The following is a 17,060-nucleotide window of genomic DNA, read 5'->3' on the forward strand; positions in this document are numbered from 1 at the left end:
TACGAATTCAATCAAAAACATAGTATACAGCAGCAGTGTTCTTTTCACCTCGATGCCTTTCTATTACAGTTTCGACTACATTAGTACTTTGCTAACAAACAGCTAAATACCTTTTCGTAAGTTGATATTCAGTGTTTCTGCTCCCTGTTGGCCACCTTGCTTTGTTCTGCGATGCAGTGCTCAAGAAAACGGTCACGTGATAATCTGCAGCTACTCGATGGCCCCCTCATCGCCCAAATTGCTTTATCTAGGATTTTGCCACATAATGAAGCTGCAAGGAGGGGTGGATGGTATGTATATATCTCTCTATATAAGGGAAGTATTTTAATTATAAGCTTGAACTTTAAAACATTTTGAAATGGTCCCCATTAAGCTCGCATGCATCTTCAGCCAGTCCTGCCGAAATAACATGTTAGTTTTGGAAAAATGGAGCGGTTTTATTACATTTGAAAAGACACTGACGTTAACATGGTTATGCGTGCTAAATAAATAATTGATGCATTAATAATGCAGTAGCCTGTATGAGTCAACACCTTTCGTCAATGGCTGCAACACCATTTGATCAAACGAGTGCCTCTTACAATAATTATCAAAAATAAATAGTACTCCATAGCAGATGTCAACCTTAAACTGTTTATGTATTAAACTAGCCTGAAAGACACAAAAGCATTGTTTAAAAATTGATGTCTTTATACTTGAACCTGTTACTTTTATGTTTACATCCTTTATTTTCTTAATATTGGACTATTTATTTTAAACGTCTTTCTTGATGACATTTCTAAAATGTCATCCAATGTAAGTTTCCACTTGCAAGATACTCAGAGATTAGCCAGGTGTGCATATATGAAAATGGTATCCCGAGGCATTAAAGGTTTAACCTTCCTTCGCCCCCTCCTCTCCCATGCTGATTCTGTTCTGCCTCGGCACTGTGCACATGGTCCCCCTCTGTCCTCCGGGCCCAGTACCTGCTCACCCTGCCACCCTCACGAACTGCCTCCGGGCCACCCCTTGCACTGGGGCCTGTATTTGTACTCATACAAAACACAGCACTTGTTACTTGCTGGCTGCTCTACCATTGTTTGTTGCCTTTTTTATTTATTACTTTATTATTATTTATCTGTTTTTCTCCTTCCTCTGCGCTCTCCTTTTCTCCCCCCTTCCATGCACGTTGTCAATGTGACTGAGCCTATAAGATCGTTGTTTTTGTTTTCCCCTGTTCGCCTTCCCTTGCCTTGTCGCGCTCTGAAACACTTGTGTATGAGCGCGATAGAAATGAAATGTCAATCTTTCAATCACAGTAGTCTGAGAAGATCGGGAATCGACCCAGAAGGGCTAAATTGTTGTTAAAATTAAACAGTGGAAAGCCAGGATTAGTAGTTTGCACAAAAACTTGATGAAAAAAACTTGTGAACACAAGGTTTCATAAAAACATCGTACTTGAACCAACTCTCTGAATATATGTATATCAAAAACGATTGCAGATTAAAAGCTGTGCACCTAAGCATCCAGCTAGCTTGATATGTCAATTGGCCTCATATTGGTTGTTGTCTGGAGTGGAATGGCAATGAAGGGAGAGAGCATAAACTGAAGCCTACAGCTATGTACGTGAAATAAAATCATTCCACAATAAATGTACAAGACAAGGGCAATGAAATTTCTAGACAGCCCATACCCTCAAAAGGTCCTATCTAAGGATTACGTTCATGGTACGGATTAATCAGTTTGATGTGACTAACGAAGTACAGTGTGAATCTAAACAAAGTTTAAGAAACAAGCTACTGATGTTGAAAAATGAAAAAAGAAGGGCACACTACTTGTTTAGCACTGTATACATGGTTCGTTCAGTTGGGTCCACAAAGCGGGGAGATGTAACATAACTGGATAGCTTTCCAAAACTCACAAGTATTTTGTCAAAGGGACTGTTTTCAATCATTGCATGATCCGCCTGCACTCACATGCATCTAATGATAAACTATCAAGGACATAAAGACTGTTCGTCAGCGTGGGCGTGGTTTATATCTACAACCCCTATTTGTACTTTTAGGAAATCGGCATCACAACCCACCCGAAATTTCCACACCTCGCCATCAAGTGGCCGTGCTGTACAGAGAAAGTGTATGGATGAAGTCTAATAAACCAGTGGTGATTTTCAACGGGTACTAACCCAAGCCTTCCTTGTTGGACCATAAGCAGAGGACAGGTCATTATCCCACACAGTAAGGATCCCTCGCAAATTCTTCAAAGCTATTTGTTGTAAAGCCTTACACTAGACATCAGATGCCCTACATTGGTGACGAGGATGCTGGCTGTGCTGGGGGGACAGCACATAAGGGACAAACACCGCCCCCCAACCCAAAGAAGACCCTCTCTCTCAGGTAGGGGCTAAGCAATTGTTTGTCTGCGCAGAGAGGCCCAACGCTGGGGCCAGAGGCGCAGGGAGTAAGGAGCAGCACTAAGGCCTGGGGCCAGTGGGCTTGTCATCAAGAGGCGAGCAAAGGACAGTGAGCTGGCGGTTTTAGAAGTGAACCCTGTGGGGGGCTAAGGGCCTATTGCAGGTTTGAAGGGGCTTGGAGTCCATGACTGCACCTGGAAGGGCTTGGAGCCCGTTGTGGAGGTGCTGAAAGGCTTGGAGCCTACACTACAACACTATTAGCACATAATGGCAACAGCAATCTAGGTTAGGACGTTGTGGTGGTAATATAAAAAAAACGTTCGTATAATAGCGAGTAAAGTGACTGGACAATTCGCGTTAGTAATGTGATTGTAGCATTTTAAAAAAAAGCTCATCTTCATAAGGTAAGTATTTTAATTATAAGCTTAGTTGAACGGTTTGAACAGGAGCACACATTGGATGTAATATATAAGTAAACTGTTTCTATACAAATGAGAACGCATTTTTATGTTTTAGCTTTCACTTGGTTGTGTTAAATTGTCTGCTGTTGTCTTAATGAAGGTGCACTGAAGAAAAGATTCTCGCAGAGAGGGAGTATCTTGTTTTAAAGAAATCTTGCTGGGAAATTGCATTGCTGTTTGTTTAATTCAGAGAAATGCTTTCTACGGTTTCCCTGTACCCTTCTGAAATTAGAAGGACTGGAAGGTGATTGTTATGGTGAATTCTGAAGCCAGCTGCACACTGCAATAAAATGGGCAACAAAGCAATTGTGTCCTTTGCCCTGGAACCTCATCTTATATGGTATGAATCCTTAGGCAAACTGTAGTATTGCTAGCATGATATTCTTAACAATATCATTCAAATAAACCCACTGTTTTAATAAGACTTCCAACTTTCTAATTCATGAGGCAACTGAATCATGGGTCCACATTCTTAATCACTACTCCTCAGACTGCATAACTTGAAACGCTTTAAAAGCAGTCAAGAATGCCCAGAAGATTGGGCATGCTATGGCGCTCACGTGCCAGATCTAAAAATGGAATGCTATTGCTGAAAAGAAAGATCATTCTGAAAGAACAGCATGTGATTATTAATCTTAACGGGAATGTGTGTATTTTACCTGAAAACTCAGGTTCTGCAAGTTCCTCTGTACCAAATCGGGGTAGCAGAGCATCCCCTTGTCTGCCTGCAAAGGGGAGACAGAGATAAAACTTGAGTGATCTGAAACAGCATAATCTCTACCCCTCATTTCAGGTGCAAGTAATTCAGCAACAGTACATATCAGTAATAACAGTGCATAAAGACGAAATACAAAAACACCCACATGTACATGGCCGAGCTCCTGTAAAGGTACAGAGTAACTTCAGGAACTTGAATTTTGAGGTAGGAATATAAAGCCTGCACTGTTTCTCAAGAGAATCAAGTGCTACGTGGGATTTTTGGTTTTTGAAATAGAAAATCATCGTGGCCACAGGCGACTACAGTAGGACCACAGAAGGGAAATTACTGAGATTATATTTTAGGGAAGACGTGATTTGTTCCAATAATACATGTAAGTTATATTACCTTGCCACGATTTAATAGGATAACAGATCTAATAAGATATGGCAAAATACATTCTGGTCCTTTTCCTAAAGCGAATTTGGGGTGCATGGCCAGGTTCACAAGGAATTTGCGTTTGCTGCAATATACCAAAAAAAAACTAAAAGAAAATCACAAAATCCTTTTGCAGATTATATATATTTGTGCTGGCTCACTTTTACCTAAAACACCAAACCTTGTAACAGTAGGCATTATCCTGGGATTCAGCAACCAGTTTAACTCGCTCTTTATGAGAGACACTGAATAAGCTTAACAATCAACATTTACAGTTATCCTTTCACACACTTATTTTGTCTATTTTCATTAGGTTGACCAGACCGTCACAAAATTAAGAATTGGAGTGAAAATGGTGTCAATGCGTTAATGATTCACTGTCTAAACCAAAGGAGTTGGACAGTTTCAGTTTTTTTAATTCACCAAAATGTACACCCACAGTTCAAAACAAAGAAAAACAAGTGCACTTGGAGACCGAATATGTTAGTTGAATATTTCAGCAGGACAAATAGCCTGAAAGTGTTCGCATTTTATTTTAAATAATTTTATTTATCTGCAAACCGCCATACAAAGGCAGGCAATACATCATGTACAACAATGGCTCAGGACAGAGTTACCTAAATAGGCGTAACGCATATGACTAATGTATAGCAGTAAAAACCAGTCTCTTTATCCCTCAAATTTCCTTCTCAAAATTCCAACAATTTCTCCTGTACAACATTAACAATGTCATATATATCAAAACAATGGAATGTTTCTCATCAAAATTGGTTTAGAAGTGATCAAGGGCAGGTTGATGGAATATTCAATGAAAGGCATCACTAAAATGACGCTGTCCTAGCGCTACGGTTAACAGTCTGTTCTTTTTGTAAATATACTTGTTGATGTGGCGAGGGAGCGTGAGCGGGTTTGTGCCGGTGGAGGAGAGTTAGAATAAAGAACCTTTTCTTTTCCGGCAATCAGCTGACTTTGAGCACGTTACTTTCCTCTATAAGGTTACGCTGTGCTTAAAGAAGTTAATGGAAGACGCGCGTTCGATATGGCGCAGTGTGGCAAAGGATTTTGCAGCTGTGGTTATGTGGCTTTCTTGCTCATTGGTTCTGGATAGTGCACACACGGGCAGGTTGCGGTAAGGGGCGAATCCTGCTATGGTGTCTTGTATTTGATTTGTAGAGCGCACCAGGCCCGCAGGCATCCGGGCGCATAATGTTGCATAAAATAGTTACAGGTCAATGGAAGTGAACTAGCTCAACCTGTTTACAGAAAAATACAGAAGTGAGCCAAATTCGCAAAATTTCAACATAAATAAAGAGCAGTACAGTAATATACAGTGACACAAAGCAGCCGTAAGGCTATTGGCATCAGGCCCTATGTTAGGTGAGTCACATATTCTGTGTGAAGAGCCACGATTTAGCTTGGAAGGACGGCTCAGTTCTGATGGAGATAGGAAGGGAGTTCCAGAGCTTCGGGGCTAGGACGGGCAAGCTAACGCCCCCAGCTTTTTGAAGTTTGAATCTGGGCAGAGAGAGACTGTGTATTTGGGCAGATCTCATGGGACATGTGGAAGGGTGGAGAGTGAGGCGGTTGGATAGGTAGGAAGGGGCATTGTTAGCCAAGCACTTGTGTGTCAGGGCAAGGGTTTTCAGAGAGATTCGGTGTTTAACTGGGAGCCAATGTAGATTGGCGGTTTCCCATTCCCATGGTTGTTTGCAACGTACAGGGTGAGGCTGGCTATCCATAAAGCACGTACAGGAAATTTGGGGCACCCGGCTGGAGCGAGTTGTTCAGATATAATTCAATTAACCATGACAATAGCCGCGGACATAAATAGTTACATCAATATTCGACAACGAGGACTTACTTGTGGTAGATTTAACGATCAATGCAGTGTCATCTTGTTTTGGGTGTACGGATAATACATCTAGCCTCTGGTCAGGATGGTGTTTACTTTGTTTGCAATTCAGTACCGATTACAGTATAGCCACTTTTATTGTATGCAGTGCTGTGAAATACTATTCTAGATTATGGCATTTGCTGTGCAATTCTTAGAAGTGCTTTTGATTTATTTACTTTGGATTCGTATTTGGGGATTTCTTCTTTACGTGGTAATTGTCTTGCAAGGACACGTGGTGTACACGGGGGGTGGCAGGCTATATTGTCAAATAAGGAGCTGAATCGTCAGAGATCGACAGTGGTGAAAGGTATACGAGTAGAAGGTATTATGTCGGTATGTCTATTTCATTATTCCAACTTATGTTGCTCTTCTACTGGAGCTATGTTGAGCAGCATTTTGTGAACATTAGAATTATTCTTAAAACATTTTGTGCTTTACAAAATGTCAATGAGCAGATTGAAATGAGTCTATACATAATAGAGCAGGGTGCAGTTTTTGCTGCGATGCCGAATGAGCTTTATAATTTACGCATTGGGTGAAGGTTTCGGTAGTGGGTAGAAGTTGCTAATTGTTTGTGAGAACGTAATGAATGCTGACAGTCCGATATATACTTGGGTGTAGTGTAAGGAGTTACATTTTATTTGTGGTTGTTGTTTATATGTGGGGTGATGATGAGATGTTGTATCTTGAGTTCTTTTGCAATTGGGAGGGTGGGGGGGAGGGGAGTGCTGGGAGACCTGGGCTTTTATACTGTAGTGTTGGCTATCAGCATTCTGTCAAAACGGGGAGGGTGGGGTTGTATATATTTTAGTAGTGTGTTTTTTAGTATTTTAATTAGATTTTGTGTATCTAGTATTTCCTGGGTCCTTATATTATGTTATGTTCTGTTACTTTGCATTTATATAGCGCCTTATGTACCATTGGTATGGTCTGAAGGCGCTGGTAGGTTGAACGCCCTTGGGAACCGAAATTCAAGTCAGTAGAGAGAGGTGCGTGTGCGCACCGGATATGTGTGCAGCTGGTGTGGCATTTGTGTAATAGCTGCTTCTTAGCGGTAGGTGTGGTGGTTGAGGGGTCAGGAGTATGTGTTCGTTCTGCCAGGATTTATCCAGACTGATTGTGGCTGCGTTAGGCCTGAGGAGAACGCCTGGCTGGGGGTGTGTAACCAGCAGTGTTTAGTTCGAGTGAAGAGTATGAGGTAGATGTTTATTTATTTATTTATTTATTTATTTTATTTGTTACACGCCCAAACCCTCGGGTGTCACGGCGTGGTTAAAAGACAGCTTAGCAATTAGTAAAGTTCAAAAACATTACATTTGTTCCATTACATGATATAAATTACAGAATATTCACAACATTATACAATAGCCTAAGTATTCACAGCAGTATAAGATGGATGGGGTCCTATCTTTGGGTGCTAATATTGGTTGAATAACCAGGTTTTTAACTGTTTCTTAAAGATCGTGAAGGAAGATGCTTTTTTAATATGGATGGGTAGGGTGTTCCAGTGTTTAGGGGCTAAAGTGGTGAAGCTGCTGCCCCCTGCTCTTGTGTTTTTGAATCGGGGGGGGGGGGGTCCAGGAGGAGTTTGTCATTGGATCTAAGTAGTCTCATGTCGGATTTGGGATGCAGAGTGTTGTTGAGGTAGATAGGTCCTTTTTTGGTAAGGCATTTGTGGGTGATGCATAATGTTTTGAAGATAATTCGGGCTTTGATAGGGAGCCAGTGGGCATTTTTCCTAATCTTGGATATGTGGTCTGATTTTTTTATGCCTAGAGCGGCCCTCAGGACTTTATTTTGCAAAAGTTGCATTTTGGCTAGGTTGGTGTTAGATGTGCCCAGTAGTAATACATTACAGTAATCCAATTTCGATAGGACCAGTGCTCTGGCTAGGGTGAGGCAATTTGCTGGGGTCAGAAATTGTCTGCTGAGCGCAATTAATTGTTGGTATGAGAACAGCTATACCGAATGGTGTCATAGTATCGCTGTGTTCTAGTTGAGTGGTGATGTAAAGAAGAGAGTAAGCATGGAGATATGACTATGGTGGTTTACTTTAGGTGCTTAAGATAACGCCCAATCCAATAGTTCCATGAACTTCATCCGTTCCATGTACTCCGACTGTTCCGTGCATTACGACCGTTTCAAGCACTCAGACCGTTCCCTTTCATTGCTCTTTCAGTCGTTGCATGCCCTCCAGACCATTCCATGTACATCACGCCATTCTGTGCACTCCAACCCGTTCCACGCACTCCCATCCATTCCATGCACTCCCATCCATTCCATGCACTCCCATCCATTTTATGCACTGCTCCTTTCATTCGTTCTACCCATGTTATCCTTACTCCATGCATCATCATCCACATACGTCATCTTCACAAGTTCCATTCACTTAACTGATTCCACCCATCCCACTTGTTCCGCCCACTTCACTAGTTCCGCCCACTTCGCCGGTTCCAAGGACATCACCCGTTCATTCACCTACTTCATCCGTTCTACCATTTCACCCGTTCCACCCACTTCACCCATTCTACATCAGCTCATCCATTCCATCCGCACACTTCACCCGTTCCATCCGCACATTTCACCCGTTCCATCCGCACACTTCACCCGTTCCATCCGCACACTTCACCCGTTCCATCCGCACACTTCACCCGTTCCATCCGCACACTTCACCCGTTCCATCCGCACACTTCACCCGTTCCATCCGCACACTTCACCCGTTCCATCCGCACACTTCACCCGTTCCATCCGCACACTTCACCCGTTCCATCCGCACACTTCACCCGTTCCATCCGCACACTTCACCCGTTCCATCCGCATACTTCACCTGATATAGGGCAGCCACTTCACCCGTTCACCCGATATAGGGAAGACTTTCTAGACTTTGGCACAGTGACGTTATTAGGGACACTGTCAAATTCCGCTATACCAGAGTGGTGGTGTTATATACACTTCTAGAATCAACTTTGTACCGAGAGGATATTAGGCACACTTCTAAAATCAGCCAAGGCACGCTAATAGGCAGACTTCTAAGTACAACCAGGGCACGCTGTCAGGCACACTTCTAGGTACAACCAGGGCACGCTATCAGGCACACTTCTAAATTCAACTTTGCCCAAAGAGGATAATAGGCACACTTCTAAATTCAGCTTTGAACAGAGAGGATATTATGCATACTTCTAAATTCAACCAAGGCACGCTAATAGGCACACTTCTAAATTCAACTTTGCGAGGGAGAATATTAGGCACACTTCTAAATTCAACAAAGGCACGCTAATAGGCACACTTCTAGATTCAACTCTGTACAGAGAGGGTATTAGGCACACATTCTAAAGTCAACCGGGGCACGTTAATAGGCACATTTCTAGAGTCAACCAGGGCACGTTAATTGGCACATTTCTAAAGTCAACCAGGGCATGTTAATAGGCACATTTCTAAAGTCAAACAGGGCATGTTAATAGAGACACTTCTAAATTCCACTTTGCACAGAGCGGATATTAGGCGCACGTCTAAATTCAATCAAGGCACACTAATAGGCACACTTCTAAAGTCAACCAGGGCACGCTAATAGGCACACTTCTAAAGTCAACCAGGGCATGTTAATAGGCATACTTCTAAATTCCACTTTGCACAGAGAGGATATTGGGCGCACTTCTAAGTTCAATTTTAACACAGTGACGGTTTTAGGGCACACTTTCTAGGTTCAACTTTAACACAGTGACGCTATTAGAGCACACTCAATGATGTTGGGAATACCCACTAAGTTCAACATTAACATAGTGACGCTAATAGGGCAAATGCTATTTATCACAATTGTGCCTAAATGTGGTACATGCTATCCTTCGCAACTCCAACCAAGAGTGGGACAATGCCATCATTCACAATGTACCCACGGACAGGCTACCAGTCATAATTCTATCTAGGAGAGGCATATACCAACAATCACAATTCTGTCTAAGTGTGATGCATGCTATTATTCGCAATTCAAGCTAAGAGTGGGACATGCTAACATTGTTACACCCATCTCAATGCGGCTAATTCTCATTATTGTCTCTGGGAGTGGCACTAGTTATTAATGCATGTATGTTAGAAAGTTTTGCAGGACAACATTTACAGCCCAGCATTGAATTAGGTTGGTGCTCGGATCTATCTAGGTGTGCATGGTGTAATTATTTGGCAGTTTACGTTATGGGAAGGTAAGGTAGAGTGACAGGGGTTTTCGGGAGTAGAGTAATTGCTCTAAACCCCACCAATTCCACACTTATAGTTTTGTTGGTGTCTGTCCGCTGCAGGCTTCACTGGCTTCCCCTGCTGACACCTGCAGACACTTTGTGGAGCCACTACTGTAGGAGCCGCCCTTTGCCTTGGGCCCTTAGCCGCAGGAGCTGCCAGGCAGAGGGCTGCCCTAGGTGGACCGGTTATGAACTGTTGGGTGTGGCAGAGGTACAGCCAATCAGGGGTGGGGGCGGGACAGGAGGCTGACCAGGAAGGGGAGCCAGGTGATTCCCAACGCACGTTGGGCCTGGGGGCACTTATACACACGAATTAAAGCATAATGGGGGTCGCGGGATGGCGCAGGGGCACTAAATTACTGATTTGGACATTTGGGGGTCGTGGGTCACATCTACACTCACCTGCGTCGGCAAGGAAAAATGGGCAGCATCATGGGGAACAGAGCATGAGAAGGGGGCACGAAGAACTTGAGTAAAACACCAAAGCATGGGGGCCAATCAGATCGCGGGACGCTGAGGCATGGGGACCAATCAGACCGCAGGATGGGCAGGAGAGGCGGGATTAACAGCATTTGGGAAGGCAGCGAGCGAGGGGGTGCAGGCAGGGATATTTTTACAAAATCAGGCTGGAAATGGGATCTGGAAGGGCCAACACTCACCTGGGCAGCATCATGGGGAACAGAGCATGGGAAGGGGGCACGAAGAACTTGAGTAAAACACCAAAGCATGGGGGCCAATCAGATCACGGGACACTGAGGCATGGGGACCAATCAGATCGTGGGACGGGCAGGAGGCGGGATTAACAGCATTTGGGAAGGCAGCGAGCGAGGGGGTGCGGGCAGGGATATTTTTAGAAAATCAGGATGGAAATGGGGTCTGGAAGGGCCAACACTCACCTGGGCAGCATCATGGGGAAAGACATGTTGTCTCTGATGAAACAGAATCTGAAGGTGATGTCATGGAATGTTAATGGTTTGAATAACCTGAACAAACGACAGAAAATGTACAACTGTATGTGTGAAAAGCAATGTGACATATTTTGTGCAAGAAACGCACTTACTGAGTGATGAAATTCAGAGGTTGCAGAAACAGTGTGTTAGTGATGCGTATGGTTCATGCTATTCCTCAAGATCTGGGGGGGGGGGTGATATTGATTCATAAAAATGCGCTGATTAAAGTTCTGAAACAAAAAATAGACAAGGAAGGAAGGATTGTGGTTTTGTTGGTTGAACTTCAAGGGTGCAAGGTGACTGTGTAATGTTTATGCGCCATCTGTTGATGATGGTTCATTTTTTAGAAAGGTTTCACAACTTATGCAAGAATTTGATTCACCAAATGTAATTGTAGGTGGTGATTTCAATTTGGTAATGGATGTTAAATTGGATCGAAGTAAAGGGGGGTGGCTGAAAGAAGATATCCTCATTTTAGGTCTTTTCAGTCACTGGTGGCGGAGAAATATCTAAAGGATTGTTGGTGCCTAACACATCCGCAGATATTCGAATTCTCATTGAACCTATTCCCGCATTGATATGATTCTCACGAGTGGTAAAATTACTGAAAATTTTATTGCAGGAGAAATTGGGAGTATTGTAGTGACGGACCATGCTCCTGTATTTAAGATAAAACTTGATTTTGAAATATATAGATCCTTCACATGGCGGATGAATACTTCAATTTTACAGGATGAAGAGTTAGTGAATAAGATTGGAGATGAAGCAGATCATTTTGTGAGAAAAAATAGGACTGAGGGTATGAGTGTGAAAACGGTGTGGGAGGCATTTAAATGCACAATGAGGGGCCTAGTCTTGGGTCTATCAAGTAGGAAAAGGAAATGTATGGAGAAACAGACCATAGACTTGGAGCGGCGAATCAAGGAAGTCACTAATATTTTGGTGAATGATCCAGATAATACAGGAATAAGAAAGGAGTTGCGCGCTTTGAAGAATGAGATGAATGGTATGATTAATGTTAGAGTGGAGAAGCAATTGTTTAGTTTGAAATGTTCTTATTTTGAATATGGTGATAAGAATGATAGTTGGGCTGGCTTATCGGCTTCGCCAGCAGAACTCTGAAGGAGCCATTACATCAATTTGTGACTTGAACAGTGATATCACTTTTGATCCGGTGAAAGTAAATGAGGTCTTTAAGGATTACTATGAACATTTGTATAAGAACAAGCCAGATATTGCGGGGCGTGGAGAGTCCTTTTTTGAGTCCCTAGATATCCCGCAAGTTTCTGGGGAGGTTCGTGAATTACTAGAAAAGCCTATTACTTTGGATGAGATGAAAATGGCAATTCATAAATTAAATATGGGAAAGGCCCCGGGGCCGGATGGGCTTCCGGTGGAATTTTACAAATTCGGGGCCAGAATCTGCACTGGGTTTGTTGCAAGATACTTACATTGTTTCCCGAGAAGGTCAATTGCCGTCCTCGACTGTTCATGCAACAGTTTCTGTCTTTTTCAAGAAAGGCAAAGATGCTAATATTCCGGCTCATTATCGCCCAATAAGCTTAATTAACGTTGACAATAAGATTCTGGCAAAATTATTGGCATCAAGACTTGCTCTTTTGATGGGTGATCTCATTCACGATGACCAATCGGGTTTCATTCAGTGTCAGAGAACTTTGAGTAATATACGGCGATTGTTGTTGATTGACAATGTATAATGCTCAATCTTCTGAAGAGGATGTGGCTGCCTTGTCACTAGATGCCGAGAAGGCATTTGACAAGATTAATTGGAGATATCTCTTATCTGTTCTTACCAGAATGAATTTTGGAGAAGGTTTTATGTCCTGGTTACGCCTTTTGTATACTCTTCCAACAGCTGATATTAGGACTAATGGTTTGCGGTGTACTCCATTTCTTCTGCAGAGGGGTACTAGAAAGGGCTGCCCCTTGTCTCTGTTGCTTTTTGTTTTGGCTTCAGAACCTTTGGCTATTGCCTTGAGGCAGAATGTGGATATTAAGGGCAATAGTTTTCAAGGGACAGGACAAAAAATATGTTTTTTTGCAGATGATTTGCTGTTGATTCTCAGGGATTTGAAGGAATCCCTACCCCGCTTATTGAGGTTGTTAGATCAATTTTATAATGTAGCGGGTTAAAGGATCAATTGCTCTAAATCAGAGGTGATGCCGTTGACGCCTACTTGTGATAAGTCATTTATTTCAACATTGGGTTTCCAATGGTGTAAGAGGAGAATTAATTATCTTGGAATTTGGCTCACTCCGTTGGTGGAGAACATGGTTGAAGAAAATATGAGTGAATTGTGTAGAGAGTTTAAAGCAAATTTAGAGAGGTGGTCGTTGTTGAGGCTCTCATTGTGGGGCAAAGCAAATGCTTTGAAGATTACTGCTGCACCTAAAATTAATTATGTGCTAGGCATGTTACCGTTGGAGATTAAGTCCTCAATATGGAGAGAACTTGACTATTTGGTTCAGTCATTCATATGGGATAAGAAACCCCCAAGGCTGCAACTGTGGAAGATTCAGCTCCCTTTGGAAAAGGGGGGTTTAGGTTTACCAGATTTTCGTGCATATCATTTGGCCTATTCATGTCAATTTATTGTTCCATTTCTAGGGGAGGAACCTAATGATTGGGCGATTGCTGAGATGGGGTTGGTGGGTCCACTGTTACCAAGGGCGGTTCTGACTACGACTAGTAAGGCGAGCCAGAGGAATCCCATAACTGAGTTTTTGAGAAGAAGCTGGAAACAGCTGTATGAATTTGTAGGTACTGATGCTCTACGCTCGCCAAAGGCTTCAATTTGGTTGAATTCGGCTGTTAAGGAGAAAGGAAAGATGTTGTTCTGGGTGGAATGGTTTTTGGCTGCTGTGTACTGGATTGGTGATATCTGGCAGAATGGAAAATGGCTGTCGGGAAGAGAGGTATGTGAGAAATGGCACATTGAACATTTTTTGGAGTATGATTATAAGCACTTGAAAAGTAGTATTGGGATGGTGAAGTGGGAGGAGGATCTGAATGTGGAACTGTTGACTGTGGCGAGAAAACCTGGTGAGGGAGGACTTGCTAGCAGGGTATAGACGCATATTGTTTTTAAATATAAAAGAAAATATGCATTTGAGGGAAGAATGGAGTCATCGGCTGGGATATGATATTACGGAAGTGGAGTGGATGGAGATGTGTAGCAATGTGAGACTGTGTTCACTGAATTTGCGTGAAAGATCAATATTTTGATCTGTCTTGAACAAAATGGCTGAGTCTAATGATTGTTGGAAGTGTTTAAGTGATGTTGGTACATTGGAGCACATGTTATGGCACTTCTCTAGAATCCGTGGATTTTGGTCTGATATATGTGGAATGTGCTTGTGTGTGTGTGTGTTAGGGATTGATATCGCACTAGATTTTAAAACAATGATTTTAGGTGGTAACAATTTGCTGGATGATCTCACACAGTCACAAAAAATATTCTTGTTCACGGGGGCATTGGTTGGTAAAATGTTGTTACTACGGGTTATGGAAATCACAAACAATACCGTTGTCATCTGACTGGATCTCTGAGATGCATTCTCTATCGAGTATTGAAATGGTAATCTTCAGGAGACAAAATAATCTGAACATTTTTGAGAACATTTGGAGGAAATTTCTGGATATATACTAGATCATGTGTTTTACATTGTATATTGTGAGAAAAGTTAATTAATTTAACTGTATATTAGTAGACTGTGATAATTATGACTTTTTGTAAAAAGTTATGAATTGTTTATGTATATTTTATGTTTGTTGTTGAATAAAGAAATAATAAAAAATATAGAATATTTTGCATATCGAACTACAAATAAGGCAGTGATTTTTTCAGCTGCAAAGGCATCCCAAATATTCACCCACCACATCTGTATAAATCGGACCCTGTGGGTTTTTCCAACTGTGTGCAATAGGGATTTTGGCCCCTACAATAAGGTGTGGAGAGTCATGTAACAAAACATGTCCTAGTAGTCTGATGTGCATGCACTAGTGTGTGCATTACTTTTTTAGCCATGCACGCCAATTAATGTGAAATTATTTCTAGTAATCTCTGCAACAAAAGATAGTGACAACAATCTCTCTTTAGAGATGTTGGGTCTATATACATCACACATCCACTCTTAGTATTGTTTATAGAAGTTTAATTCACAATTTTTCTTCATGTCTTAATTTTTTAATGATCATACTATACATTATTTTTCTGCTCATGGTCTCATTTCTATACACATTTTTCTGATCTGCTTTGTTTAAGGCTGGCTCAAAATGTCCAAAACCTATATAAACAAACATGTGATGTCGAAACGCAAAAGCACCAACTCATTTAGTGCTTTCCTGGATGATCTATGCTAGAAGGACATATTCACTAGTACACAGTTAATCATATACAGGAAACAGAAACAAATACATAAGGAAATTCTACTAGACAGGGTATACCCAATGTATCCCAAAATCATGTGAAAAACAAACAAGTTGATGACTCGTCAAGCATCTTGACATAGGGTAGTGTGAGAAACCTGAAGGTGTCTCACCCGCTGGTCCCCGGAGATCTGTCCTCCAGGTGGCCAGGACACGGCCATCGCTATCGTATCCAGTTCCTGGGTGTGGATGAGTGGGGGAGGATCACCTGGGCGAGGGGTGTTTGGGGAGTGGAAGTGTGACACCGAGGATTGAGACGCGGTATATGCCCCTTCCTGTAACACTTTTTCCCCATCCTACCCTGTAGGATATTTAGAAGCTTCACCCCACCCCCCCCCCACCACACCCCCCCACCCACTTTCCCTTTCCCGCACAAACACTTTCTTACAGGGTAACAGACAACGGACTAACACTAGCGCCGTTTACTTAATATGTCCCAATACACGGGTCAGGCAGAGTCAGGCAATTGGCAATAACCACGCAAACATGACAGCCCTTTACCTTCCCCACAGGGATAAAAGGCGGAGCACGAAAGCACACTTCGAGCAAGCCCGAACGCACGAGAAGACAGCTACACCAAACTGGCAGTTCAAACGGAGGAGAAAGGCAGTGAGACCTGGAAGGATGACTAAAGGTGAATTGCCCTTGCCCTTTTCACTTCATACCCGTGAAGCGTCCGAAAGGGAAATCATAATACCGGGTGTTACAGCTGGCGTGCGGAGCAGCAGATGTCAATGGTACACGGGGGCCTCCCGCATCAATAAAGCAGGCGGAGAGGCAACCTGGCTACCATGTTACTATTCTTGACTACAGAGAACAAAGAGGCCAACGAGTTCAGCACAGCCGGTGAGTCGGAGGAAACTGATGGCAAACTGAACTGTGTTGAGACCAAGGTTGAAAGTAGTAACATTTTGAACGCAAGGAAAAGTAAGATACGATAATTTGCAAGAGAAAGAACTTGTGTGTGTTTGAACTTTAAAGAAAACCGAGTTGAGGTCCAGGTGCAGTGGGGTCCAGCACCACGTGGGCGCTCATTCAAAAGACTCTGATCGGGACCTGTTTTGAAACTACAAGAACCAGAAGGTCCTAGGAAAGGGTGGCATGAGGCGTCACAGTGGTCTTACAAGCGTTACGTTCAAATCCCTTGTGCAATCCAAAGTCTCTGACCCGTTTCCAGAGGAAAGCTAGGGGAAGGGAACCCCCGCTTTCTGCTAAAATTGTGAACTGTGAAACAAGGCAAGTGTTAACCCGACAGAGGGATGCCGAAAGAAAGCTAGAACGACGAAAACCCTGGTTTCTGATGAGAATGAGAAATACATGAACTGTATTAGAAATATATGAACTGAGTTAATGAAAGGATGTAGTGATCCCGAGGCAGGGAGGCCCAAACTCTGAGGAGGATCCAAGACCGGCGATGGGAGATCCTGGGGACGAAGAACAATCGCCCAAGGTGCAAGATTCCAAAGAGAAATGTTGTTGGTTTGTCTTTGTGAAACAGCAGGCCTTCACAGGCAAAGAGACTTTTGCAGGAAAGAGTCTTAACCTC

At 42.7% G+C, this 17,060-nt stretch overlaps 1 protein-coding gene across 2 annotated transcripts in view; it reads right to left on the reverse strand.

Annotated features, from left to right (window-relative positions):
- WDR45B (WD repeat domain 45B) overlaps positions 1-17,060 on the reverse strand; it is a 1,026,954-nt gene that overhangs the window by 694,132 nt on the left and 315,762 nt on the right. Inside the window, exon 3 of one of the 2 annotated variants that reach the window (XM_069654530.1) lies at positions 3,513-3,578. The exons of the other annotated variant lie outside the window; for it this stretch is intronic. Within the exon in view, the coding sequence (XP_069510631.1) occupies positions 3,513-3,578 (66 nt within the window). The remainder of the gene's footprint in view (positions 1-3,512; positions 3,579-17,060) is intronic. 2 annotated transcript variants of the gene reach the window in all.

Source organism: Ambystoma mexicanum, chromosome 3q (assembly GCF_040938575.1).
Source record: "Ambystoma mexicanum isolate Mex_15411 chromosome 3q, UKY_AmexF1_1, whole genome shotgun sequence".
NCBI lineage: Eukaryota > Metazoa > Chordata > Amphibia > Caudata > Ambystomatidae > Ambystoma > Ambystoma mexicanum.